The following is a 25535-nucleotide window of genomic DNA, read 5'->3' on the forward strand; positions in this document are numbered from 1 at the left end:
CAAGAAAATAAAGACCGTGGTGGTCGCGAGAAGTGAAGTGAAGTGAAGATTGAGATTCCGAGAGGGTCTCCTATTTTTTTCAGGCTAAATGCCTTCTTCACAGAGAGTAAGAGAGTTATAGCTGGGATTTGACCAAGATATATAGGGAAGATTATGAGATTTCCTGTTCCAAAGAGGTATTTAAGTCACTTTTTCAATCGATGCTTTACTACTTTACCGGGATCTTCACGTTCTCTTCTTCCTCAGTCTGCCAACAATGATCATATCATAGAGGCTTTCTGTTGTCTTATTAAGCCGTACAACCAATTTGAGCAAGATGATTTGTTTTTGAGATTGCGATCAACAAGATTGCCTCAAAAGCTACCACCAGCTCCACCTAAGGAACTGAATAGTCAAACAATTAATGATTACGTTCAAGCCATTACTTCATGTAGCTATCAGTACTATCCTCAGACTGAAGAGTATATTGATAAGACAATAAACCGATTGGCCCAAACTAGTCTACTAAATCTGAAATCGTTCAATGCCATTACGTATTATTATACGAGAAAGGTAGATTTAAAGAGATGCGGTGAGGTAAGAAGACTTATGGTGGAGACTTCAGGTACAACTCCACAAATCGATAATATCAACATGTTCATCCAGCTTCACTTTAAAAAACATAATCACAGTAAGAGGTTATCTCTTGTATCCCAAGAACTTCATGATGCCATGATGATGGAAATAAAGCCTAATGCTTCCACCTTCTATATCCTTTATACTTTCCTGAATGGGATATCCTCCAGGGAATGCATTTTGGAAAAGATGATTGCAAATAGAATATCTTTGGAACCAATCAACAATATAATAGTCAAACACAAATCCGAAAATGGTGAGAACGTACCTCAGATACTTCTGTTTCTTAAAGAACATCACATCGATCAAGGCAATCAAGTTGTCAACGCTATTATAGAGTGCTATCTTGAAGATTCCAAGCAGGATTTCTTATCGGCCTGGAAATATATGGACGAATGTACCGAATTTAAGCCTAATACGAAGACCATCAAGGTATTTGTGGATTATTTCAACAGAAGAAGACAACCTTACATGAGTCTATCGATGATCAGTTATTTGGGGGATGAGCACAACATTGGTGACCGTTCAGCCTTTTATATCGTGATGTGTGAGTATTTGTTGGATAAAAACTACAAGGAATGGTGCGTTCTTGCCAAGTATTTCTATTACTTGGCTGGTGGCCGCCTGAGTAAATATTTGAAAGAGTGCTTACAGGTAAAAGGTAAGGAATATGATGTTACATTTGACGTTGAAGATGCACTGAAAAGTGAAGAGTTGGAAAAGATGGGAGAAATCTCCAAAGGATTGACTTGGCAAAAACCTAACGTTGTATTGTCTGAAAATGATGACAGATATTTGGAGGTTGTGAAAAAGTACTTCTCCTCATAGAACAATTGGTTATTGGTGAAACTCCGTGCACACTTCGCCCCATATCTTTATCCCCTTCTCTAACTCATCAGAAGTCATGAAGCTCAAAGACAATCTGACAGCATGCTCTCCCCAGCCTTTAAAGTCTCCACTGACCTCAAAATTATCACCTGTTGCCAAGATGACACCTCTCTTAGTGCATTCTTCAGAGATCATCTTTAAATCATAGCCATCAGGCAAGGTGACCCATCCAAAGTAACCTCCATCAAAAAATGTGAACTTGGTACCCTCCGGAAGGTATTTCCGTATACTATTTTTCAATACCTTCGCCCTGATAGAATACACCTTGACCAAATCGGCAATCACTCTATCAATAACGCCTGTCTTAATAAGTTCACCAATAATAATAGTATTTAACTGAGCTGGACTTCCACCTGACATTATGGCACCTCCTTGAGAAAGTAGGTAAGCCAATTTCGGAGTTGCAGTCTCTTGATACCCTGCACGAAGTCCGGGTCCTAGTAATTTGGAAAAGGTGGCATTGGAGACGACGTTACCGTATTCTTCTCCCTCGGGAAGAGTTTCTCTATCAAGATACACCATTCTTTTATAGTATTTTGGTTCTGCACCCTCACGATAATCTAGCAAATCGTAGACATCATCGCAAACAATAAGCATATTGTATTTTCTGGCTAACTCAATCAAAGCCAGCCTGTTTTCAATGGTAAGAGAACCACCTTTAGGATTGGAGAAAGTAGGAACTAGATATAACAGATAACGATATATCTTTTTCATTGGTCTAGAAGGGTCATAAATCTCTCGAATATCATCCTTTGTAATTGCCAATTCGGGCTTAGGATCAAAGAGCTCATAGTACTGTATCTTCTTTTCCAAGTTGTCGAGATCGATCTGACCATCGTCTTTTTCCAAGATAGCACTAAGTTTCCCGCCAAATCCACCGTCTATAAATATAGAATTGATCAAGAAGTAAGTGGGACTGGGGAAAAAAGCCCGGCGAGTGACACCATTGTGAGGACTGGTAGCCTGCTGAAGTAAATTGACTAGACCGAATGAAGCACCGGCTGTAAGGTTGATGCAATCCGGATTAGAAGGTGTAGTCACATGGAAATTGTTGTCATTCCAACTTGCGATGAGAGATCTCACCTCGAAATTTCCCGGATCCGTACCATAATCAAGAGGATGAGTGTTTTTTAGACCATCATAGGTATCCATAGTATGGTCAAATCTCTTGAGAATGTGCATGGTGGCATCCATGATCTCTCTAGTTGGAAGAAGGGTCACCGTAGGATGACCCTTAAAGAAATTGTATGGAGCAATACTGTGATGGCTCATCAGTGCAGTTAATGATGAAAAGAGTGTCACTGAGAGGGAAAGCAGTCAATAGAGTGAGAGTTGAGGAAAGCAGTCAATGGAGTGAGAGTTGAGATCTCATGCTATCGCAAAATTCCGCTTCGTCGCGTCGCTGAGAGTTTGTCGTGTCGGCGAATGAGATGCAGATTAACAACGAAATGGCATACTTGCCTCAATATCCTCGTAGGTTCTCGTGTTCCCTTTAAATTTGGGTTGGCCTTGACATTCCCACCTGCTTTTCTGTGTTAGAATTGTTTGGTGACGATTCAAGATAGACGAAGGCCCTTCCGCTACCCCTCTTATCCTTCTATTATCTGCTATAAAAGCGTGAATAACGTCCTTTTTTACGTACCACAAAGCTGTTTTCAGACAAGGCTAAGAAGCTCCTTGCATTCTATAAAACCAGGATGACCAAGTATTACGCTGTTAGAAACGGCCGTTCCATCGGCATCTTCAATGACTGGGGCAGTTGCTCGGATTCTGTCATTGGCTATTCGAGAGCCGAGTTTAAGAGTTTCAATTCCGCTTCAGATGCTTCCAGTTATATGCATGGAGGAAGTAGTGGAAATAGTGGAAACAGTGGAAGCGGTAGTTACGGAGGCTCGAGTTACAGCTTAGGTCATGCCTCCACCAGCCAAGCCCTCAGTCAAGCCCCCAGTCACCCTTCTGGTAACGATTCCGGCTACGATTCTGGCTATGGTGGTTTTTCTTCAACCCCACAAAAGACACATACCATTTATACTGATGGTGCCTCGAAGAATAATCAGTCTCAAGGTAAATCTATTGCAGGCTACGGTGTCTACTATGGTGATAATGACTCCAGAAATACCGCGGCACCTTTGGAAGGCTCTCGGCAAACCAATCAACGTGCCGAATTGACCGCTATCAGTAAGGCTATGGATGGAATTCTAGAAGATAACAGTGACACCAAATACGGCATTACTACTGACTCTAAGTACTCTCTAGGATGCATGGGAGATTGGGGAGAGAAATGGAGGACCAATGGATTCCGTTCTTCTAACGGTAAGCCTGTGGAAAATAGAGATATCATTGAACCAGCCTTGGAAAAGCTTGACCAAGTCAATCAAAAATATCAAGAAAAGGGCTGGGGCAACTTGGAATTCAATCATGTACGGGGTCATGTTGGTGTTGAAGGTAACGAGAAGGCTGATCAGCTTGCAAATGAAGGCTGCAGAAGGCATTGAATGTATATTTCTGGTTTTCATGTTCATATAGATATCTATGTCTAATTTTCTTTATAGGGATGGACACCTTTTATATAGTTTGATTAGCTTTGGAATCGGGAAAGAGTTGCGCAACAGAATTGTAGTGTGACTAGAGCTCGCATGGATCTATATCATTTGTATCATCAGAAGATAATACTATCCTACACCTATACGAAACTTCAGAATACCATTTCAATCAAGATGTACACGTTCTTAAGTTTTGCTCCCAGTAGAATATGATTAAACAATATTGATTATGTTTAGTTTAGTTCCTAAAACCCCCAAATTATTAACACTGGTAATCCTCCAGTACTCATCCTAAAGTATTCAATAAATACCCTTAAGTAGCGTCTTTTGTATGTATGATCCCTATAAACAGAGAGTGGGAAAAGTAACGTACACAGTATCAACGTGATACGTAGTATAGAGCAGCGACAAAAATAATGTCAAAGAAGATGAATAAAAAACCCAATTACCAAGGAAGTGATAGTAAGCAAAAAGCAGGCAATTAACAATCAAAATTAAATTTCCAGTCCATCATCAATGATACCACATTTAAACCACTTATGGTTCATCGCTTCCATGGCGGTGATTCTTTGGTCTGGATCAAGAGTCAGCATACGTCTCACCAAGTCAATGAAGAAGTACCAAAACTTATATTCGGTGCGTTTAGACTTGGGCACTTTGAAGAGTATCATGGACTCTCTTAAGTTAAGTGTCCAGTTAAATTTGAGACCCACACGAGAGCCTATAAGGTCGGGCAAATATTGAAGTTGATCAACTTCACTGATGAGTTTTCTAGCAGTGGTAACAGCTGGAAACAAAAGAGCACCAGTAGATTTTGAAAATGCATCTGCAATGCACTCTTCCGACGAGCGTCGATTCTCTCTTCTATGGCCATCAGAGTGATAGAAGTGACTGAAGCATTTACGCACGAGCTTCAAATCGATCGGACTTCCTATCACCTTCTGCATCATAGCAAGATGTTGCACATTTTCGTGAGTTCTGAATAACGCATCCCCTGTAAGTAACTCCACCAAAATGCATCCCACAGACCAGATATCACAAGCATATGACCAACCAGAACCCAAAACGATTTCCGGAGCTCTATAGTGCCTTGTTGAAACGACAGACGAGTGATATTCGTCATCAAATATCGCAGAGCCAAAATCGATGGTAAATATCTTTGGATCGCGGAGAATTTTCCGATAAAGAACTTTGCTGGACCGAGGCTTCTTATAAGACTTGCGAACAAATGAATCGTCCTGTAGTAGAATATTTTCGGGCTTCAAGTCGGTATGTATCAAGTTCAGATCATGCAAAAAGGCCACTGAGCGAAGCAGCTGTCTTGCTATAGCCTGAATATGAGAACCTGGAAACGGTAGAAACTGGTTCTTTTCCAGAAAGTCGTATAGAGATATACTAAGCATATCTGTAACAATGCAAATATGTCCTCTATAATCAAAGCACTCGCGCAAATGAATGCATTGATTCACATTTTCCGGGTCATGTTTTTTCAGCATAGCCAAAACTCGAAGTTCGATTTTAGATGCTTCACGATACTTTGGAATGGCTTTGATAATTTTGATGGCCACCGTGGATCTATTCTGTCTATCATAAGCTTTTATCACCTTACCAAACGTTCCTTGACCTAATAGTTGAGAAATCTGGAAACGATCATTGGCAAAAAATGCACCAGCATTCACAATATAATGGCCATCCTTATCATCACAGGGAGTGTCTTCCATAGAAGTAGCCGAAGAAGAACTAGAGTTATGCAATTCGTCATCATAATCGTCGTCGTCACCTTTCTCTTCCTCTTCTTCATCTTCATTATTCTGCAACTGAGGGTGGTCTAAAAGTGCTTGCTCTTGACGACCGTAATCAAAAGAAAACTTGCGTTGCTGTTCAGCGTGCCGCACCCTATCGCCGTAAGTGTAGTTCGTTAGTGGACGATGGGGAATCAGAGTAGTTTCAACTTCTCCGATTTTCTCCATAACAGAATGTTTGTCTGTAAGAGGTACGTAGCACAGCTTTGTGTAAGGTAATTGGGGAACAGATCTTGTTCTTTTACGCTTAAGCACACGGCGAACAACCATCTGATGATGAGGCTCGACGTTGCTAGACGTGGTAGAAGATGAGGACGATGTTGACCTTGGAGAAACAATTTGACCATCAAATTGATGAATTCCGTAGGGGGACATAGTAGTAGAGCCACAACTATCTGAAGGTATATCGTCGTCAGAAAGCAGCCTTGGCTTGAACCACTGTTGTTGGGTATATAGTTGAGGATTCTCCATGTCATACATCTGATCATCGTAGGCATCATCTTCAAAGTCGTCTAGAGCATCTGCACGCACATTATATTCATTTCCGAGAACGCCTCCATCATCAAAGTCATCTTCATCATCATTGCGATTTCCATTTCCATCACCATCGACAATCAGTGCAGATTCATCATCAATAGCATAGTTCTTAGGACGTTTTCCAGACTGCAGTCTGTCCTTAAAGATATAATTTTCAGAGTCCGAGTCAAGGTCAATCACCTCACGAGCAGAGGTATTACCAGAAAGCGACAAAGGTAACCCAGCTACGTCCGAGTTGGACGTTGACTGAACTCGAGGCCGCTTTCGATTGATATGGGCCATTCTGGCCGTAGTCATCATGGTGTAATAAAGTCACCAACAATAGGGAGAAAATGATTGTGAGTTATAATCCGCTAATGAGCAATGCAACTAGGTATTATGTATTTAGGCTGATACGGAAGGAAGAAAAAGGTGATGGCAGGCGAAGCTTTGAGGGATTTTTCTGCCATCATATTCAAGGCCATCTTCTCAACCTCTCTATTTTTTGAATTCTTATAAGTCCTAAAGCGTCTCAAATTGTGCGTTGCGTGCATCCCAATAAATTTAATTTAAATTAATTTCGCAGCAAGCCTCAGGATCAATCACCTGGCCAAGGGAACATAATTACACGGATAGAGTGGGGATCTAGACTGACGGCGTGGCCATCTATGAGGCTCGCTACGAGGCGGCTGAAATATAGCCACTTGCGGTAACTGTGGTAATTATCAGAATGGGGACAATAGGAAAAAAGTAACGAGCAGAAAAATATTTTTTCTTGATTAAATGTGATTGCTTACGTAACATCACAGTTAGTTGTGAAATTAGTTGATTCGACTTTTGTTTTCTGTTTTTTTTTTGGGGTACTCTGGGCATTTGCCACATACGCCTCATTTCTCAAGAGTAATTCAAGTATAAACAGGATTGATTCTTTTAACGTTTTAACTCTAAAGAGCTGTATTAATAGTTTTGATAGTGTTAATTGCTCGTACAATAAGTTTCGATTGTCAGTTCAACCTCAGTTCATTTTTGTTGTTCGACTGTTACTTTGTTGCATTTAGTTATCCCTGAAGTTTTAGCTGAGCCACCACAGCCACTGGTAACTATCAACTTAGCCACTACCAATCATCAGCCACTCGCTTAGCCACTTATACCTTAGTCTGATGGACACTTCTGTCGCTACCACTGCTGCTGCTGTAGCTGCTGCTGCCGCCGCTGCCACTGCTACACCCACAAGCACCGCCAATATTGAAAGTATAGGCTCGGACACGGATGATAGACTTGTTGACAAGAAGGAATTCAACGGGTTTGCATTGTCGGCCGACGAAGACGAGAAGTCACAGCTGGAAAGGCGCTATGTGTGTCCTATCTGCCACCATTCATTCACTCGAAAGCACAACTTGAAGTCGCATCGTTTGATCCATACCGATCAAAAGCCTTACGCTTGTTCTCTATGCTCTAAGAGGTTCAGAAGACTTCATGATATGAAGAGACACGAGAAGCTTCATTCAAACGAGAAGCCGTACGCTTGTGAGAAGTGTGGAAAACAGTTTGCACGTGCAGATGCGTTACTTCGACACGAGAAGTCTGCGGCTGGCTGTCCTGTGAACCGCAAGAGGAGAAGTTCAGATGAAGACGGCAATTCAAATCAAATGAAACCTACCAAAGAAGCCAAATTTCAAGATACTTCTGCCAGTTCTGCTGCAGCTGCAGCTGCCGTTGTGGCCCAGAGGATTGCTGCAGATGCCTCTGTTTTCTTTAATGCCAACTCTCAGGCTGACAGTAAAGTCAGAAACAATTCTTCAGCGAATGCTCCTCCTGGAACGGCCACTGCTGCAACGACAGATCCAGCCCTATTCTTAGAGACTGGTGCCGCTTCTGTTACTAAATCCAACGGTTCCAACGGTTCCAATCAGCCGCAAGGCCTCAAAGCTTCCAACGACTCCAACCCTTCGAATGCTTCAGAAGACAAAACCAAGATGTATGAGACTATTGGTCAATTGCAAGCCAAAATCATAAGCTTAGAGAAGACAGTAGCAAATTTGCAAGCCGAGAAAAGTGAATGATGTGCCAAATATGTATTCCATTACTTATATTCTAACAGTTATATTACATGAAGTATGTACATGATGTAAGGAAGATCTTAGCTTTCTGCCTGCTTCGCTTGCTTCGCTTGCTTCGCTTCCTTCGGCCCATTCAGCCCGTTCAACTCCTCTAACGCCTTAGTATCATCATCTGGTAGCCCTAAATCCTTCCAATCGGCTCTATCCATCAATTCGTTGTTCATTCGACAGTTAAGGTATTCCTTGGCTAAGAGTCTGCAGTTGGGAGCATTATCATTTTTCACGAGCTTGAGACATTTGAGATATTTATCCATGGCCTCACTGCAATCACCAAAGTGATCAAGAGGGAACGAACCACGCTGAGGCGGTGTTGGATTGAAAGTTCCAAATCTGTCACTGGGATTTGACATTCTTAATGCTAGAGAACTCAGCTGTTGCTAACGATGTCAAATCCCGGTAGTTGTCCGAGCTTAAGAAGTGATAATATGGTGTAGAGATGTAAGCATATGGGTTGCAAAGTCGATTTACAGTTTGACTAGAACTGTAATGAAGAAGTGAACGGATATTAGACGAGAGCACTAGTATTATGTGGTCAGTGGTGGTGGTGCTTCTGTCAGTTATTGGGTTTTTTCAGATATCAGTAAAATGAGGCGTCAAGAAACAAATTGATAGTTTATTTGAATTTGTTTCGAACCATTTAGGATTAAGCAACGTAGTGTCTGCTCCATTACAGGTTATACTCCCAGTCGTTTTGTCACATATGGAGATCCATTGGGTATAAAATATGTCAAATCAAGACCATAAAAAGAATGACATAGAAATCAAAAAAAGAAGCAATAAAATAAGATAAAATAAAATAAAATAAAACAAACCAAACCAAACCAACAAGCAAAACCTAACCTAAATATCCCAATTGCCCTTCAATATACCTCCTACAGTTTCCAAACAAAACGACCACTTCCCGTCCCCTCCTGTATCCTCCAAGGCGTGCATCTTCGAACTTTTTATCAATGTGTTCCCATACAGGAAGCGATTTCACTGAGTGATAGACGTTCGAGGACCATGGTTTCACCTTACCATTAACGTATTCATCATATAGATGACCACTTTCCGCGAGCGTCTTCTGATAGCCGGTAATTAAATAGTTGTTGTACAGCCTGGAAGAAGAATGCAAGACTTCTTTATAGGCTGGAATAAATTGATCGTAATATAGAGAGACCACTTTACCAGTGATCTGTGCAGAAAGCACTTTCGTATTGTTCAAAAAAGAACGACGGTATTCTGCAGCTACGACAGAGGCTGAATAGACCAGCAAATGCGCATACTCTTTCGAGTATTTGAAGTAAGCTTCGACAAGCATCTTCTCAACGTTAAAGTCACAAAACTTGGCATCCTTGCGTAGGCCTTCAGAGTAATCGACGAAGCATTTAGCCATATATCTGGATGATTGAAATTTGGAACCGTTATCAATGCAGACATTTAATTGGTTATTGAGATACTCTCTGGTAGAAGTGCAAGTCTCAATGTACAATTGAACGTATTTATCCTTGGGAGGAATATCGTAGACTGGAATGGATCTGTTGATTATACTGCGTCTCCATAAGTAATCATCAACTAAAGAAGATGAAACCTCAAGTAAAGAACCCACAACAACAAATAGCATTGTAGCACTGAAAACCTTATTATTGTATGCAAAAGATTTGAGAGTTTTGACAGCAGAGCATAAAGAGAGAAAGGGTGAGATCTTAATAGATGGGGACTGCTGATAATGAGGGGCGTTGATGCCACTAACATCGAATCTGGCAGATTGAATAGAGCTAATCATTTTGGGGTCGCTCTCTTCCATCAAGGTGGACACAGAATTCTTTGGAGTATTGGTGTCCGCTTCTGAGGCCTCGTTGATATATTTAGGAGAGTCAAAGTCATGGAGACCAGAAGTTCTGAAAGTTTTCTGGATCGGGACTTTGGGAGTGTTGGTGGAAGCTGTTTGTTCGCTTCTTTCCGGTGTTAAAAGAGAATGTTCAGATTGATCACCCTCTTCGCCGGTGATTACGGACCAGGAATCCTCAGTAGTGGACAAAGTTTCGGATGAGGCGTAATTTGAAGGAGAAGAAGTGGAGGTATCAGAAAGAACGCCAGGTTCCATTGGTCCTCCAGATTCTGGCACGGCTTCAGTGTCGGAAGTTTCAATTGAGTTGATCATGGGGTGGAATCTGATGCAAAAAAAAAGAAAAACGTTGGTGGCAAAGAGAATAGGAAAAGTATAAGATAAGGAAAAATTGGCCTTTGAGGATGTGCGATAAATTCCCAGAGTCTTTCCAGATAAGGTATGGCGCTACACGCGATAAGTTAAATGAGGGGACCCGTGCGAAAAGCGGGTCTGGTTTGAGCTTTAAGCTACCTGTATAAATAATATTAATATTGTACCCTACCCCTGGTCACCCATCTCGTTCGTTGAGCTCTTCGAATATCACATCTCCTCCTTTTAAACACTCTTCCAGATTCTCGTTGTACCCCACAACAACCTTGCATAACTCTCTTTTGAACCACTCATGAAATTCAACCAATTGCTTCATAACTTCTCTGTTGATTTTTCCTATTTCACCAGTCAATATCTCATGCTGTCTTTCCTGCTGATAGAGCCTCATCTTTAAATTGTAAACCTTATTCCTCCGTGTTTGATCTGGATTGTTGTCTGTATATTTCTGGATCACGCTATTGAGCTTTGTCATTCCTGGAATCCTTCCATAAAATGGCTTTTTAGATTTTGCATACAATGCAGTTTGCAATTCGGCATCAGTAATTGGTGCACTCATGGGATTGCAACTACCATCCATCTTTTTTCCTAATGTGGCGTTGGTTCTTCGATCAATCTTTTGAATCTCTGACTCTTGACTTACACATGCTTTATATTTGTGCTGCGTAATTTCAAGCTGTTCTTCTACCAATTTGCATTGAATCACCTTCTTTCGATTGTACCCAGTAAGTTCTTTCACAGTTCTGGAGAAATGTTTCAATTCTATCAATCTGTCCAAGAACCTCAAATTAATCGAGTCTACCAATCCTCCAAGAAAGATTAGATTTCTCTCGTGGGATTTTCCCATATCTTCAATGAAGGTAGAATCCTGCAGAATTGATAGCTTGTTGTATTGCGATCCTAGATCTGTCAAATCCGGCGCTATCTCTTCAAAATGCCTAAGTAATCGCTTGTTACACTTGCTAATCTTATCCAATACTATCTCGTATTTGCGGAACTTGGTTTCAAAACTGAGTAATTCCTGAAATTGAGCCTCTTCGGCTAATTCAGGAAATTGGCCGGCATCTGCAGACGAAGGGATCGGGAGGGTAAGATATAGTTGATTGGACAAGTTTGCAAGCGGTTCGAAAGGTGATAGCCTGTATAGAGACGTCCTATAGAGAATACTGTTTTCATTCAGAGCAAGAAAATCGTGGAAGTTGGTTTCTGGGTCCAAGAAGTTGAGGAAGAACCTGCAATTTCGAAATGTGTCGTTTGCAAGGCATCTATTTAAAAATACTGCCAACATACGTTTCCTGTATTCGATGAGCCTTGAAGTGGCAGAATCTGGTGAGTTAGCAGATATCAATGTAGCATTGCCACCATTGGTTGTACTTCCTGGCAGAATACCGATAGCAGAGCCTCCTGAGGGACCACCGTTGGTACGATTAACCACCGCTGAAGCACTATTCGATACAGCATTGTGACTTATACCCAAAGAGTTGCTTGTAGTCTGAGTGATATTGGACTTTATGGATTGTTTCTCTGGAATTGGAGGAACTATAAGGGTGGGGTAACTCTTAACTAGGCACAATCTCAAGCTTTCAAACTCGCTATAACGACGCTTGACAATGAGAGGACCCAGTCTGATTGAGTACACAATGAAAGATTGCAATTGACCATGAGTTTCCGGAGACCTGGCAGCATCCACAATGGAAAGACAAAGATCTGGGGTGCTCTCAACAATTTCACAGACACGTGACGGATAAGAGATCTCCCTCTTATTTATGAAAGAGCTGGGCGAAGGCGAGTTTGCGGCTTGTGCCAGAGAAGGGGCCGTTGACGTGTTTGTCTTATCAACAACCGAAGTTTCCCGACTCTCCGAGTTTGTGGCTTGGTTTTCGGTACTCATTGACAATAGGTCAAACAGAAAAAGTATATCCTGCTCTGTTTAAAACCTAGAGATATCTATCTGTCTGGCTAAATGAGCACTCTGAATCCACGCTTATCTGGTAAGAGATCCAAAAGAATCGGCGCGTCGATACGACTCTAGAAGAACTGACGCGTTCGCGGAGAGTAAATCATAAGAGCGGTTCACATTGATGCATCAGTTAACAGTTTGCATGAAATCGCCATGGCCGACTCGTGCGTGTTGTCACTCTCCCAGGTGACAAGATACTTGGTGATGGCAGGTTACGTTGCACTAATACCTATTCTTCTACTTCCGTCTTCCAATGATTTGTATCAGATTTCAATGGCCCTATATATTGGCGTGACCTTCATTACTATGCTTCTCTACACCATTGTAATATACTTTAGATCATTGACAAATTCCACGGCCCAGTTTGCAACGCACGGAGGTTTTTTGGCCCATGCTATCAATTTCCTGCCCAACTTAGTCGAGAACTTGTCTCGGTTGCTAATCAATGGTGTTATTAGGCTATTGAATAAGTTCCAGATCCGTGTCAATCACAAATTGGACTACACGGTCTTTGCATACATCCTAATTGCGCTGCGTAAGATTGTTTCGCTGGCATGCTGGTCATACATTTCTGTATCTGAAGATGCCACTACTCATTTCAATTCATTCTTTAGTTTTTTAATAATCAACTTGGTACTTTTCAGAGTCGTCATCAATACTGGGGAAACTCCTCAATTGGCTAAAAGAGCTTATAGAGCCAGATTCCAAGAGGGAATGGCAAGCTTTTTCCAAAGATCTGGCAAAAACATGAAATATGAAGCTGCAAAGCTACAGTTTAGAAGGAAAGCTTCTTTCTACATCAGTTTAATGGTTACAGTTTCTTTAATATTGTCATTATTTGAACCTCGGTACGACTCAGAGTACTATTTAAACATGGTTTTGGAAAAATTGCTACTTTTCTTTGATTTTGAGTTCCAAAAAACCCTCTGCCTCGAACTCAGAGGTATTGACTTGACCGTTATTAATAAACCCGAGTCAATCGTTTAGTTTCCCTCTATTCTGGCCTTACTTATTGGGTCTATCACTAATGTCACACCATCTAAGAAATGTATTCTAATAATTTTGCCGTATTTCAAACTCCGTCTGTGCATTCTGCGTTGGCGTAATTCCTTCAGATCCTCTAGAGTTTCCGGATCATCGCTCTCATCTTCATCAGTATCGATTGTATGCGGCCGATTCTGATTGTAGTCTCTGACCTTTTTCTTTAACACTGATTCTCGTGCTTTACTTTGCTCGAATCTTATAATAAACTTCATCAACTCCTTCACTGTAGTTCTATACTTGATCTCTAACTCATTATCATTTGTAATATCTTCCACTTTGGTGATTGTTGGTAATACAGCGCTTAAAACTATCAAGCTTTTGTGATTCAACGGCTGTTTCAGTACTCTTTCAAACTGCTCCTCTAGTGTGAATCTAGCCTTCAATTTCACCTCTTTCCCCAATTTACTCATTGTATTCAGACATTCGTCAAACTCACACAGCATTCGTGTCCTGTCTGCTACCGAGAACTTCCTTTCGTCCATTTCTTTCCGGTGATGACTTACCGAGAAGAGGCTATCTGCCAACGGATCTTTCCATCCAGATACATCCTTAGGCGTATTTTTAACCGGTCGTCGTAATGCTTTTGCCCAGTGCTGGTTGCCGATCGCATTGTGATCTACAAGATGAAGATGATATTCCTCTGACAATTTCTCGTCATCATCTATACCTTGTAGCTCTTTATTGGTATGAAGCTTAGCCGACTTCGGTATTTCTTCTTCAGCCACCAACTCGATGCCGAGATGACTTGGAATATACTCACTAAGATACTGGTCGAAGCTGAATCGATCATCCATGGTGTTTGGGAGTACGCCTCAAACTAAGCATATACGTTTGATCTATGAGATGATCTCGCGAAGAAGTCTCTTTGCATCCTCATTTTATATCTTTCTTCGACTCCCTCTCAAATTTCTCTCTTTCTAATTCAAACAGTATACCATTTCTCTTCATTTTCATAGATGTTCAGACCGAAGCTTCATCTAAAAAGGGGGAATTTATTCACGTCTGCTCCTGATACAGCCAAATATTTGGATAAACGACCCTTCCAGAGATCGACCTCCCTACTAAAAAGAATACGGTGGAAACATCTTGGGTTATTGGCCTTGATTTGGATTCTGGTAATTCATTATTTCGAGAGAACTATTGTTTATAGAGCCTTTAACAAATGCAGTTGGTCGAAATGGGAACAGTGGTCGTCGGATGCAGATCCTCATCATGCCGTGGTGATAGGAGACCCTCAAATAGTGGACTCGTTCTCATATCCCTCGAGACCAAGGCCATTGATGTATATAACACGGGTCTTGGCCGACAATTATTTGCATAGAAACTATCAAATCATGAACAAAGCGCTCAATCAGCATTCTACGATTTTCGTTGGTGACCTTTTTGACGGTGGTAGAGAATGGAATGATGCTGACTGGTTTGCAGAGTACAATCGATTCCATCGTGTTTTCCCCAACCAGCGTAATAATAGAGCATTTATGCAGATTCCTGGCAATCATGATGTTGGCTTTGGTACTGGAATTAACTATGACGTATACAAAAGATTCAAGACCTATTTTGGTGATGCAGATACCTACGTTACTATAGGAAACCACTCGCTTATTCTCCTGGACACTGTTTCTCTATCAGATACAGAAAACCAACTGGTTTCCAAATCGGCAAACGACTTCCTAAAGTCGCTACAGATGGAAGACCATCCAGCCAAGAAGTACCCACGCATACTTGTGAGTCACGTTCCACTATACAGAAACCCGGATATGCAGACTTGTGGCCCCATGAGAGAATCCTCGAGAAAATTTCCAATTGTAAAGGGTGAACAGTACCAGACAGTCATAGAATATACTTATACTCGTCGAATACTGGACGCTATCAAACCTAAGCTAGTTCTTTCAGGTGATGATCATGATTATTGCCATGTTCGTCATCCACTTAACAGGCCGGGTTTGGATGCTTCAGATCACGTATATGACGAAGACAACGACATTATTGGACGTGATTATGCGGAAGAAATTACCGTGAAATCTAGTGCTATGACTGGTGGTATTAGTCACCCTGCTGTTCAATTGCTTTCCCTATGGAATCCGGAGAAGAATATACCTAACACCCATTCTTTGTCACAAACTGGCTTTCAAACTGTACTTCAAGACACTTTTGAGTCGGAGCTTTGTCTACTACCGGACGCTATTAGGCCGCTGATTTGGTATGGAGTGATATCGGTGTGCTCCTTATTAAGTCTCTTCATGTGCAGTGTGATTCCTAGACTCTCTGCCAAAATTGAGACTTTCTGCCGCAGAATGTGCAAATCAAGGCGGAAGAGCGACATCCTCCCAGTGGTACAGGATCCATCAAAGGGGAACGGGTATTTTAGAGCTAAAAGTGCGAAGCAGATCTTGGTAACCAAGCTCCTACTAAACTGGCAGTTGGCGACCCAGTCTGATTTGCTGGCATTTGGCATGGAAGTAAGCATGCTAGCAGCATTTGTTTTGCTTATCTTCTACTGGTATTTTACAGCATTATAAGAAATGACTTCAAGATATATACTAATATTTCAAGTGGATCTAATTTTCTGGAGCCTTTCCTTTCAAGACAGGAGAAACGACAACATCGTTATCACAAACGGCCCTGAACCATCTCTTAATGGTAGGATGGTTGGCAAACCAGTTTTTATCAAAAGGCTTATTAAGACCCCAAACCAAAAGATTGATTGAAAAGATATCTGCCATAGTAGGTTCAGATCCAGTTAAATATGGAGTCTCTGAAAGCTGTCTTTCGAACTCTGCCATATTCTTCTCAACAGCAAGCATATTTGTAGCAGCAGCCTTTGGATTAGGGGAGTTGAACATGAAAGTACCCATGTTTCCAAGACAATCGCTGTTTGCGAAGGAAACCCATTGCAAGACCTCGGCCTTTTGCCGAGGATTTTTGCCCCAGAAACAATATTTGTCATCAGGCTTCAATGAGGTGAAGTACACCAAAAGAGCAATTGCCTCATGTAATTTCCAGCCATCCTTCGATTCAAATGCAGGACATTTGTGTAGTGGGAAATTCTCCTTGTAATGCTCACTTCTGTTATCGGTAAATTTGAAGTTCAAACCAAGGTACTTGGCAAGAACTGGAAATAGAGCCGATCTTGGAGATGACCTGAATATGTAAACGGTTGCTTCTTCAGACATTGTGCAAATTCAAATGAAATCAAACAATAAGTATATTAAAAATATGTTACCATTAGTGGCAAACGAACAATTCAGTTGATCCCACTTCGAAACGGATCATGCGTCCTTCATATACCTGCAGCATCTCTGAAAGCTCAAGAACCCTCGAGACAATTGGCTTCAATGGTATTTCCGTTTTCGGATTCTTTTTTGTCGCGAGTCCTTTCTTTTTTCCCCCTTTCCGTTCACGTTCTTTTCTCCGGCCATCTTCATACTTTTATCACCGCTCTCATATTTCCGTAGCTTCTTAGGTACGACATTGATCATCTCTAGAGTATAATTATGTACCAAAATATATTGTTGAGACGAGTGCCTGTGAGCGAGCGGTACTAGTCCCAAAAGTATTTGAGACCGGCATTCACGTAGGCGCGTCGATCGACTTAATCTCGTTAAGTAAGGCTTAGTTCAGCACTTCCTCTGAGGGGTTCGATCCTTACATGGTAATTCTTCTTCTTTAAGTATGATTCCCATAGTACCTGAGCCACCAGCTACATTGGAAAATGGAATTCCCAAGTTAATAGTTCACTTGATTGCTTTGAATTTCTGCAACTTCCATGATATGTTGAATTTCAGTCTCGTTAACAAGTCTTGTTATAACACCATACTCAACGACAGCTCTCTATGGATCAGATACTTGAAGATAATAGGATCATGGGAAGCCACTGATAATTCACCTAATAATGTTGATTTCTCTTCAATTTCTGCAATTGATTGTCTTTCTCATCCTATTTCTGATCCTAATTTGGCAAGAGAGTACTTTATCAGAATATATACCATAATGAATCCTCCGGTGAACGAGATGCTTCTAAAGAACTATGCAAACTTTCAGAATTCGCCCATTTTGAGAGAGTTTGACTCCCCTAGCTTGCAGGCTAAGCTATTTTCCAACATGGTGAAGTTCTTGCTGTTGTATAAGGTAGAACGATCTGCCAAATACCATAGCCTGGTGATAAGGTTAGACACAATACTTGACCTATTTGTCGGAACTATAATTCGAGAGATTGGAATCAAGTTGGACAAAAAACAGTATGTTGAAGTAAAGAGCTTGATTGATGCTCTAAGTCAGCTCGAGATTGATGATCCTGAAATTGGAGTCGATCCTTTGAATTCTTTACTTGAGTTTTTCATTGCCAGATATTCTGAGACGTATTCCAAGGTGACAGACGACTCTATAGTGAGCGAGATATTTGTGAAATCGACTGATAAAAGCAATCAGGGTATCGTTCACGGTTTCAAATTGCAATTCAGTAGATTGGATATGCTATTCAGTGGGGATATGGCATCAATTCTTAATGAAGAAATGCTCGAGGTTGGCAGTATATTCAAGCAGGTAGGTGATTCTGATAATATTAGTGAGGTGCCCATAATTTTGAAGCTGATCGAAACATTTTTAAACAGCTATCTGATTAGTGGTTTAATAGACAAGATTATGATCAAGGCCAGAGAAATTGATCAGATAGAAGAAGAGGTTGGTACAGAGAAAAAACAGCTCGAACAGTTGATAAATGGAGATTCCGGTGCGAGCAAGGAAGCCGTCAATGAGTCTGGAAGTACTGTTACCCCTATCTCTTCTGACGATGACTCTCCTATTAATATAATGAACGCCAACTCACTCTTTTTCCAGTGCGTTCCGTACATTCATTATAAACTTATTTCTACGCTTCAGAACCTCCAATTTCCCGAGACAATGGTAGAGCATATTAAGATGGATTACATAAAGGTTACTTGTGAGTTCGTTAATTTTTACTATGACCCATACCTTCTTGAGTTTTTGGAAAAGCTTCCTAAACAGTGTCATGACTCTTTGGTACGCATGGTCGATATGTGGGAATCCATCAAAATTGATGACAAGAAGAATATGGAAACGGATATTCTTCGAATGGTGGATGACAGTCACGAACACAAAAAGATTGGCCCATTCGATATTTTCTCTACCTTCACCAACATATTCAAATTCAACAATGGAAGTAGCAACAAGTCCAGCACAAAGCACACGAAGGTGGAAACAGAGAATGAAAGAAAAATAACAAAGATATCCGCCAATCTTCAGATTCTTCTGAGCAATGTGGAAGGAATCAAGTCGTTGATCAGTGTTGATTTGACAGTGTTGGTTCTACAACATGTTAAAAACAGCTACGATTTATTGCTTGGACTTACAAAATACTCGACCACAGAAGATCTCAATAAGCAGCTTTATCAGACATGCTCTGATATCTTTACAGATATGATGAAGGTACTATTGTCCAGGCATATTGAACCCGGATTTACGGAGGCCTTGAACACCTTGCGTAATTACAAGCCTTCGGATTTCCAAGATAGATTGAAGGCTACATCTGTTGCTGTAGCTCCATTGAACAATTTTATCGAGTTGGTCAATGTTGGGGATCTTATCTTGCAAATGGTGGGTGTTTTCTACCAAAGAGAGTTGGTGTTCAGCGGCATTGTGAAGGCTAAGAAGGGAAAGTACAAGGATTTCTTATCGATGAGCGATTGTGAGAAATCGATTACAAAATTTGAGTCCATTTTGGATACATACATGGCAGATGGATTAGACATCAGCATCAATGTTATCATTAGCGAGGTTAATTATACTATTCTACGATGCGGAGTAAATGATTCAACCTACAATATGAAGAGTATGGAGGAGCTGGCCAAGAATCAAGATAAAGCGTCAGAATGGATCCTTAAATCTGTGGAGATTTTGGATACACATTTCATGTTACTAGAGAAATCTATCGACAAGTCAATTCTCGATGTTTTCAGACAGGAAATTGGGGAAAGATTGATAGCCATTTTCATTAAACTGTTGACAAAACGATTTGTGATATCTGTAATGGGAGCCATTCAATTCATCACTGACGTAAACTACTTATATGATTTCTTTGTGAAATATCGTGTCAAGCCAACAGTACAGTACTTTATCAGTTTCAAGCAGATTAGTCAGTTGTACTTGATCGACTGCTCTGAGGACAGAAAGCAGTGCAAAGAATTAGGGCGATTAGTTGTGGAACTCGGTCGAGAGAATGGTGTATTCTCACCGGAAGAGGTGTATCAGTTCGTGACAAGACGTGCTGATTGGGCCAAGATCAAAAAAGCGGTCGATAAGATCATGTATGGATTTAGTTCGGACGATTGCATAATCATGTAAGTGATAATATATACAGTCTCTTTATTGAAACTACTCAAATCAAGTCTTGCGACAGTAACCAAAAAGCACGTCCACGGAAGGATACTATAGCTGGTAGATATAAGCTGGCCTTACCGTACTCGCGTCCTACATAAGTATAAGGATGTTCAAGAGATAAAGTAGCGGCAACAATGAGATTACATTTAAGGTTATGAAGGAAAATAGAGATGGCCATGCAAAAAGTAGTGAGAGAGTTAGTTTTGAAGTTTCCCGTCTGTTCGGGCATATACCGAAGCAATTGTCTCTTGAGCTAACTCTTTAAACACGCCAAGTGCAAATCAACTTGAGAACAGTTAAAGTCCTTTGCAGGATGGTACATATGCCAAGGTCTATCCAAATTGAATTCTATGTGAAAACCACAATTATATTATGGGTGATATCCTAAAGCATTTGAATGCACACTGCTGTGTCCTGAACTTGCCAATCATACCGTTATATTCATTTAGAAACCGACCGCATAAGCTACCCCCATTTACTACAGTCTATCAGGTTTCGTGATCCTATTTCCAAATAATCTCCAAAGGAAGAAGTCATTTGCGACAAATCCTAAATGTGCATCCATGATCAGCTCTGCGCTTATCTGTATATCCCCAAAATATCATGACCACTTTATTTGACCATTCACTGGTTTGTTCCTTTATAATTCATTCATTCATTCCTTCATATAAGTACATATAATAATTTAAACCATTTCCATGCTATCCAAAATGGAAGCAAATTTTGTATCGGACGTTTTGTCTGGACTTAAAGCGGCTTCCAGTTCTGTTCCACTGATATTTCCCAGTCCATCCATCGACAAGTTGTACAAGTTTGGGATACTCGGAATTGGGGATAGGGAAGTGTTATTGATGGAAGGTGAGCCGAGTTTTACGTTTCCCCATATTTCCATTCTAATAAGTGCACTGGAATAAATACTGGTCATATCTACTTGTTCCTTGAACTTTGTAAGACTTTCCCTGTAGTCATCAAGTCTTAGATTGTGGTCAACAAAATATTTCTCCAACGATTGAAAGTCACCAATGTTAGTTTTAGACGATTGCGTAGAATGCTTGAGATCGAGAAAAAGACCCTGCATGAGCTGGGTCTTGAAAAGAGATAAATCGCCCAACTCCACAGCACTGTTATTGAGGTTGAAGCTGGTCTCGGTTTCCATTTCTACATTCAATATTGGCTTTGTATCGTTAAAGTCGCATAATGTAGTGAGTTTCCTAAAAATCTGCACAAACAACTCTGAATTTGGACTGCCTCCATTAAATGGCGATATCGCCATTTTTAAAGCGACCAAACTGATAAACTCCAAAGTCAATTTCACGAACATTGGGGACTTTTGGACATCCAGTTCAGAGATATGTTGGAAAGATTCCTCACATAGCTGCATAGTCCTAATGTTAATATCTTGTGACCTCTGCGTATCGTCAAAAGATGGCTCGAATAGCTCAAAAATTACAGCTAAGAGAGATATCAATACCAATACATTATTTTCGGTCTCTACATCTTTGAATTTCTGTAATTGTGACATCCAAAGAGAGAGTGTGTTCTTGAGAAGCTGAGGATTTTTAGAAAGGTGAGAAGAGCTATCAAGATCATAGATCAATGTATCAAGAACAGTTGTCTGAAGAATTACTATGTTCAACAGTCTACCAACGTAAGTAGGAAGCGATCTCCTGAATTCCAAAATATAATCAATATTGAAATTCCATTTGAGTCCCAATCTAAAGCCGTACAGATGTCCCAAAATAAATAACAGGCACCAAATATTGTATCTGTACTCGTCCTGAAGCGATTTGTCCTGCATGAGGCGAGAGAACTCTCCTGAAAATTGGGTGGATCTACCTAAACCAATCTGGGACGAAAGATCCTTGGCAAACTCAAGCTGCAGAAATATTGAAGTGTTCAAATCGTTCTGGATATTAATTTCTTCCACCGTCTTGATAGGGAAAGCAGCCATAATAATAATCGATTGAATAATGGAGATATCTCTAGGAGTCTCTGCCCAACAACGTTTTGTGAGCTCTTTTCTAATGAACTGTGCCTCAATCTCGGCATTAGCAGAGGTGACATAGACTACGGTCCAAAAGATAAGTTCACTGCTATTAAAAACTGCTGTCGGATGCTCGAGAGGACTCATTATCGGGACGTAGGGAAGGAACTTTTGATTGAATTCTTGGAAATAACAGCTTATTTCTTCCTCTGTGTAGGAACACAAATCCGATAATTTAAAGATAGGTGGATAATTCTTTCCGCCATCTTCAGAGTGCTCACTTGAAGGGGTAGTACAAGCAGTAGTTACACTAATGTAGGTGCTGGTACTTTCGAAACTTCTTATACGTTCCATCTGCATTTCATCAAAATCATTAGTAGATGGGCCAGGGAAATCCAGCCAGTCTGGTGGTGTAATAACATCTGTTGAGAGGTCAGTGTCATTTGAAGAGTCTGTTTCACCTGGAACACCGTCTCTAATCTCAGCAAGGCCAATTACCCCCAGACGTTTCTGCTTGCAAAGATGTGTGATATAATTGTTCTTGGTAAGTAATTCATCCACCAGTCGCTTCAATAGATCGACATCGTCGGAAAGTTTCTTGATAATGTTGGATCTTTTCACAGGAATTACTATTTCCAGCTGGCACGTGACACCGCGTTTGGCGCAGGAAGAGCAGGGATTTGGACCGGTATTCACATAGTTGCACTTGGTTTTGTGCTTTCTGCATCTAGCACATGATTTTAAATGTCTTGGCTTGGGTTGGTCTGAGTTGTCTGGGGGATTTTTGTTAATGACCTTTGTAGTGACAAGAGGCTGTAATGTATTGTAGACTGGTTTAGCCCTAGATCTGGAAGATCTCGGCGATTTCGCCGACGACTCCATGGATCCGCCTGAGGCGCTAGCCGCTTCATCTTCGACTTCTAGCTTTGTCCTTTTCATTAGAGTATTGGGTAATAGGGGAACAAGCTTGCGTTTTTGGCCACTCATGCCATAAATAAACTCGGAAGTATCCATAATATATAAGGACGATAGTTTGAAAAATTTGACCTGTCAGAAGAGCAGTATAAAACGGATCAAGATTTATCACCTTTTATATGCCAATCTTGAAATATATGGGGTGTGTAAAAGTCGTCCTTGCAATTAGAAGGATTTGAAATAGGAGTCCGGAAATTTTTTGTTTTGTGAGAAGGACTCATGGGAGATATCAGAGAGTCATCGAGTCCGCCAGGATTTTGGTCTGGAAGTACTCGACCTACTTCTGATGCTTCATATGTGACTCCATGCTCCGTGCTTCGTGCTCAATTCTTAGTAGCAGCAAATTCATATCGCTCACAATTATCCGTGCTCGGCTTTCGTAATGGAAATAGGGGTGCAAAAATCTACGGAATAGGCTACTGCATAATAAATAGGAAATCAAAGTGATGCAAGAAGAAAAAATCGGTTAACTACTTGTTTCTTTTGCTCGATCCGTTTGGCTATTACGCGGGGTAATAGGGGTGTAAGCATAGTCGGGGAATATGTGTCAAGGACTACCGGGGTTTTAAGAGAAGTTATTGGTTATATTTAAACTTGAGGTTCAGGAAGACGCCAACCTTCGAGTTTGTGTTAGATCTACGCTAAATACGTTGGCATTATTAGCAAAATACCAACAGCTTCTGAGATATAGAAGGACAAAAAATGATTAATAGAAAAAGTTTAAATGGTTGAAAAATTAAATCTATTGTTTTTTTTTTAAGCCAATGACGGCATTCTTAATAGAAGATATGATGTCCGTTGCCACGGTCTCCGGGATACGGCTTGTCAGACGGTATAACTAGTTGGGCTCGGAGTCCTATCGAATCTGAGATCTGTTTAGCTTCAGCCACCTATATGTTCTTCCTTACTTTCCACTTGAATACTATCTAGATGCTCTTTAGCCTCGCTCTCATCCTTCTCTGCTTGAACATCTTTCATCGTCTTACCATGTAAAGTATAATCTTCCGACTCTTCATCAGCACCACATCCACAATCGTAGTCTTCTAGGATGCTTGTGCAGTCATATATTGGGTGGTGAAGTACCTCGTTGACCTGGTTATGAATAAAGCATCCCCAAATTGCTGCATTTTTCCGCGAGTTGAGTTGTGGGGGATACTTTTTGAGCAATTTGACAAAGTGTCTTGCACAATCTCCACACGGATAAACCTGAGCAAACGATTTTATATAAGTGCTTAGGTGCCCTCTCTCTGTTTCTGTAGGTTCATCCGGGTATCTGGCTAAAATGGTGTGGAACAATTTCCAAGATGCGTGTCCCAATTCGATTCTGAGAGTCTCGTTTCCCATTTTAGGCATGAACGGAATATCAACGTCCATCGAAACTTGAGATTTTTCTTTATTAAACACATTTAATGCCCTATCCTTAAGCTTTTCTGGTGAAAGATCAAGACCCTTAGAGGTATCGTTGAATGATGTCGTTGATATAACGTAAAGTATAGTAGTCACAAGAAACAAAGTAATAATGGCGATCGCCGGTGACCGCACGAGCTTCATAATGGAACCGCTACGGGGCCTGTGGATAAGAAACTTCATACTTGAACGATGGATGGCACTGCAGAAAGAGTGAATGAGTAAGCCGCCCATCTCTTGTAACTTAAAACTTTCAAGCTCTTACAAACGAACAATTGCGTCGACGAGTCGACGCGTCGCAACCGAGAAAGCCCCTTTCTCTGTAACCCCGCATACAATTTACATCCTTTTGGAAGGCCAGGCAATCCATTACTTCTTGTTCTCTTCAGGTAACATCATGTCTAACCATGAAAATGATAAGTCCAAATCGATCCACCTTCCATTTCGGAAAGTGTCTGCTTCGAAGCGTGACGGTCCAATTACGAGCTCATTCAATTCCTGGCAGATCGACTCGGCACGTGAAATGCATCAGTTGACTGTCAAGGCACGTACGCCGACGAAAATGACAACATCAACGACAGATTTGCATACTTCCACCACCACCACAGTTTTCTCTCCTACTTCAATTCAAGTTCCGGCACAGGGTCACCACGGGAAATGCAACAACCCTCGCTGTGTTCACTGTGGTGCCGTGATAATACCGGCACCTGCTGCATCTTTCCCCCTAGCTGATACACCTTCTATCGCTATAAATGACTGGCAGATTTTTACTTCCAGGAATCCCATACTAAACGCTTCTGAGATAGAAACGTTTGAAAAGATCATCCAGGTACCTGTTCCAGAGATGATATTTGGAAACAACAGAGTCGAGGTGATTAACAATGCCCTGGGGTTTCATATCTGTTTTAATTCATTGGATGCATTAAAGACTGTGAGTATTGATCCTAAGGATATCACGAAGGTGTCGTATGCCAATGAATGGTTTAAAAGCAGTAAAAAGAAGCATAGTCAGGGCGATGATGTGGTCCTCGAAGTATTTAAGCCATATGACTGGACATACACGGTGCATTATAAAGGAACAGAACTTG

General features: G+C 41.0%; 11 protein-coding genes across 11 annotated transcripts; 4 read left to right on the plus strand and 7 right to left on the minus strand.

The window, feature by feature from the left end:
* Positions 1-153: 153 nt before the first annotated feature.
* On the plus strand, positions 154-1443 carry FOA43_004699 (uncharacterized protein; the record flags this gene model as incomplete). Its single annotated transcript, XM_038924928.1, has 1 exon — positions 154-1443. The coding sequence occupies one exon, from the start codon at positions 154-156 to the stop codon at positions 1441-1443; it is 1290 nt and encodes a 429-aa protein (XP_038780856.1).
* A 9-nt stretch (positions 1444-1452) lies between these two features.
* FOA43_004700 (uncharacterized protein) lies at positions 1453-2775 on the minus strand (the record flags this gene model as incomplete). Its single annotated transcript, XM_038924929.1, has 1 exon — positions 1453-2775. The coding sequence occupies one exon, from the start codon at positions 2773-2775 to the stop codon at positions 1453-1455; it is 1323 nt and encodes a 440-aa protein (XP_038780857.1).
* A 425-nt stretch (positions 2776-3200) lies between these two features.
* Positions 3201-3998, plus strand: FOA43_004701 (uncharacterized protein; the record flags this gene model as incomplete). Its single annotated transcript, XM_038924930.1, has 1 exon — positions 3201-3998. One exon carries the CDS (start codon positions 3201-3203, stop codon positions 3996-3998), a length of 798 nt encoding a protein of 265 aa, XP_038780858.1.
* Positions 3999-4540: 542 nt separating this feature from the next.
* Positions 4541-6685, minus strand: FOA43_004702 (uncharacterized protein; the record flags this gene model as incomplete). Its single annotated transcript, XM_038924931.1, has 1 exon — positions 4541-6685. One exon carries the CDS (start codon positions 6683-6685, stop codon positions 4541-4543), a length of 2145 nt encoding a protein of 714 aa, XP_038780859.1.
* Positions 6686-7524: 839 nt separating this feature from the next.
* Positions 7525-8427, plus strand: FOA43_004703 (uncharacterized protein; the record flags this gene model as incomplete). The annotated part of the gene is made up of 1 exon (XM_038924932.1): positions 7525-8427. One exon carries the CDS (start codon positions 7525-7527, stop codon positions 8425-8427), a length of 903 nt encoding a protein of 300 aa, XP_038780860.1.
* Positions 8428-9319: 892 nt separating this feature from the next.
* On the minus strand, positions 9320-10218 carry FOA43_004704 (uncharacterized protein; the record flags this gene model as incomplete). The annotated part of the gene is made up of 2 exons (XM_038924933.1): positions 9320-10102; positions 10213-10218. 2 exons carry the CDS (start codon positions 10216-10218, stop codon positions 9320-9322), a joined length of 789 nt encoding a protein of 262 aa, XP_038780861.1.
* A 644-nt stretch (positions 10219-10862) lies between these two features.
* Positions 10863-12572, minus strand: FOA43_004705 (uncharacterized protein; the record flags this gene model as incomplete). Its single annotated transcript, XM_038924934.1, has 1 exon — positions 10863-12572. One exon carries the CDS (start codon positions 12570-12572, stop codon positions 10863-10865), a length of 1710 nt encoding a protein of 569 aa, XP_038780862.1.
* A 1052-nt stretch (positions 12573-13624) lies between these two features.
* FOA43_004706 (uncharacterized protein) lies at positions 13625-14479 on the minus strand (the record flags this gene model as incomplete). Its single annotated transcript, XM_038924935.1, has 1 exon — positions 13625-14479. The coding sequence occupies one exon, from the start codon at positions 14477-14479 to the stop codon at positions 13625-13627; it is 855 nt and encodes a 284-aa protein (XP_038780863.1).
* Positions 14480-17357: 2878 nt separating this feature from the next.
* On the plus strand, positions 17358-20045 carry FOA43_004707 (uncharacterized protein; the record flags this gene model as incomplete). The annotated part of the gene is made up of 1 exon (XM_038924936.1): positions 17358-20045. The coding sequence occupies one exon, from the start codon at positions 17358-17360 to the stop codon at positions 20043-20045; it is 2688 nt and encodes an 895-aa protein (XP_038780864.1).
* Positions 20046-20766: 721 nt separating this feature from the next.
* FOA43_004708 (uncharacterized protein) lies at positions 20767-23079 on the minus strand (the record flags this gene model as incomplete). The annotated part of the gene is made up of 1 exon (XM_038924937.1): positions 20767-23079. One exon carries the CDS (start codon positions 23077-23079, stop codon positions 20767-20769), a length of 2313 nt encoding a protein of 770 aa, XP_038780865.1.
* An 843-nt stretch (positions 23080-23922) lies between these two features.
* On the minus strand, positions 23923-24630 carry FOA43_004709 (uncharacterized protein; the record flags this gene model as incomplete). Its single annotated transcript, XM_038924938.1, has 1 exon — positions 23923-24630. The coding sequence occupies one exon, from the start codon at positions 24628-24630 to the stop codon at positions 23923-23925; it is 708 nt and encodes a 235-aa protein (XP_038780866.1).
* Between the last annotated feature and the right edge of the window lie 905 nt (positions 24631-25535).

The sequence above is a fragment of the Brettanomyces nanus genome, chromosome 4 (assembly GCF_011074865.1).
Source record: "Brettanomyces nanus chromosome 4, complete sequence".
In the NCBI taxonomy this organism is placed as follows: Eukaryota; Fungi; Ascomycota; class Pichiomycetes; order Pichiales; family Pichiaceae; genus Brettanomyces; species Brettanomyces nanus.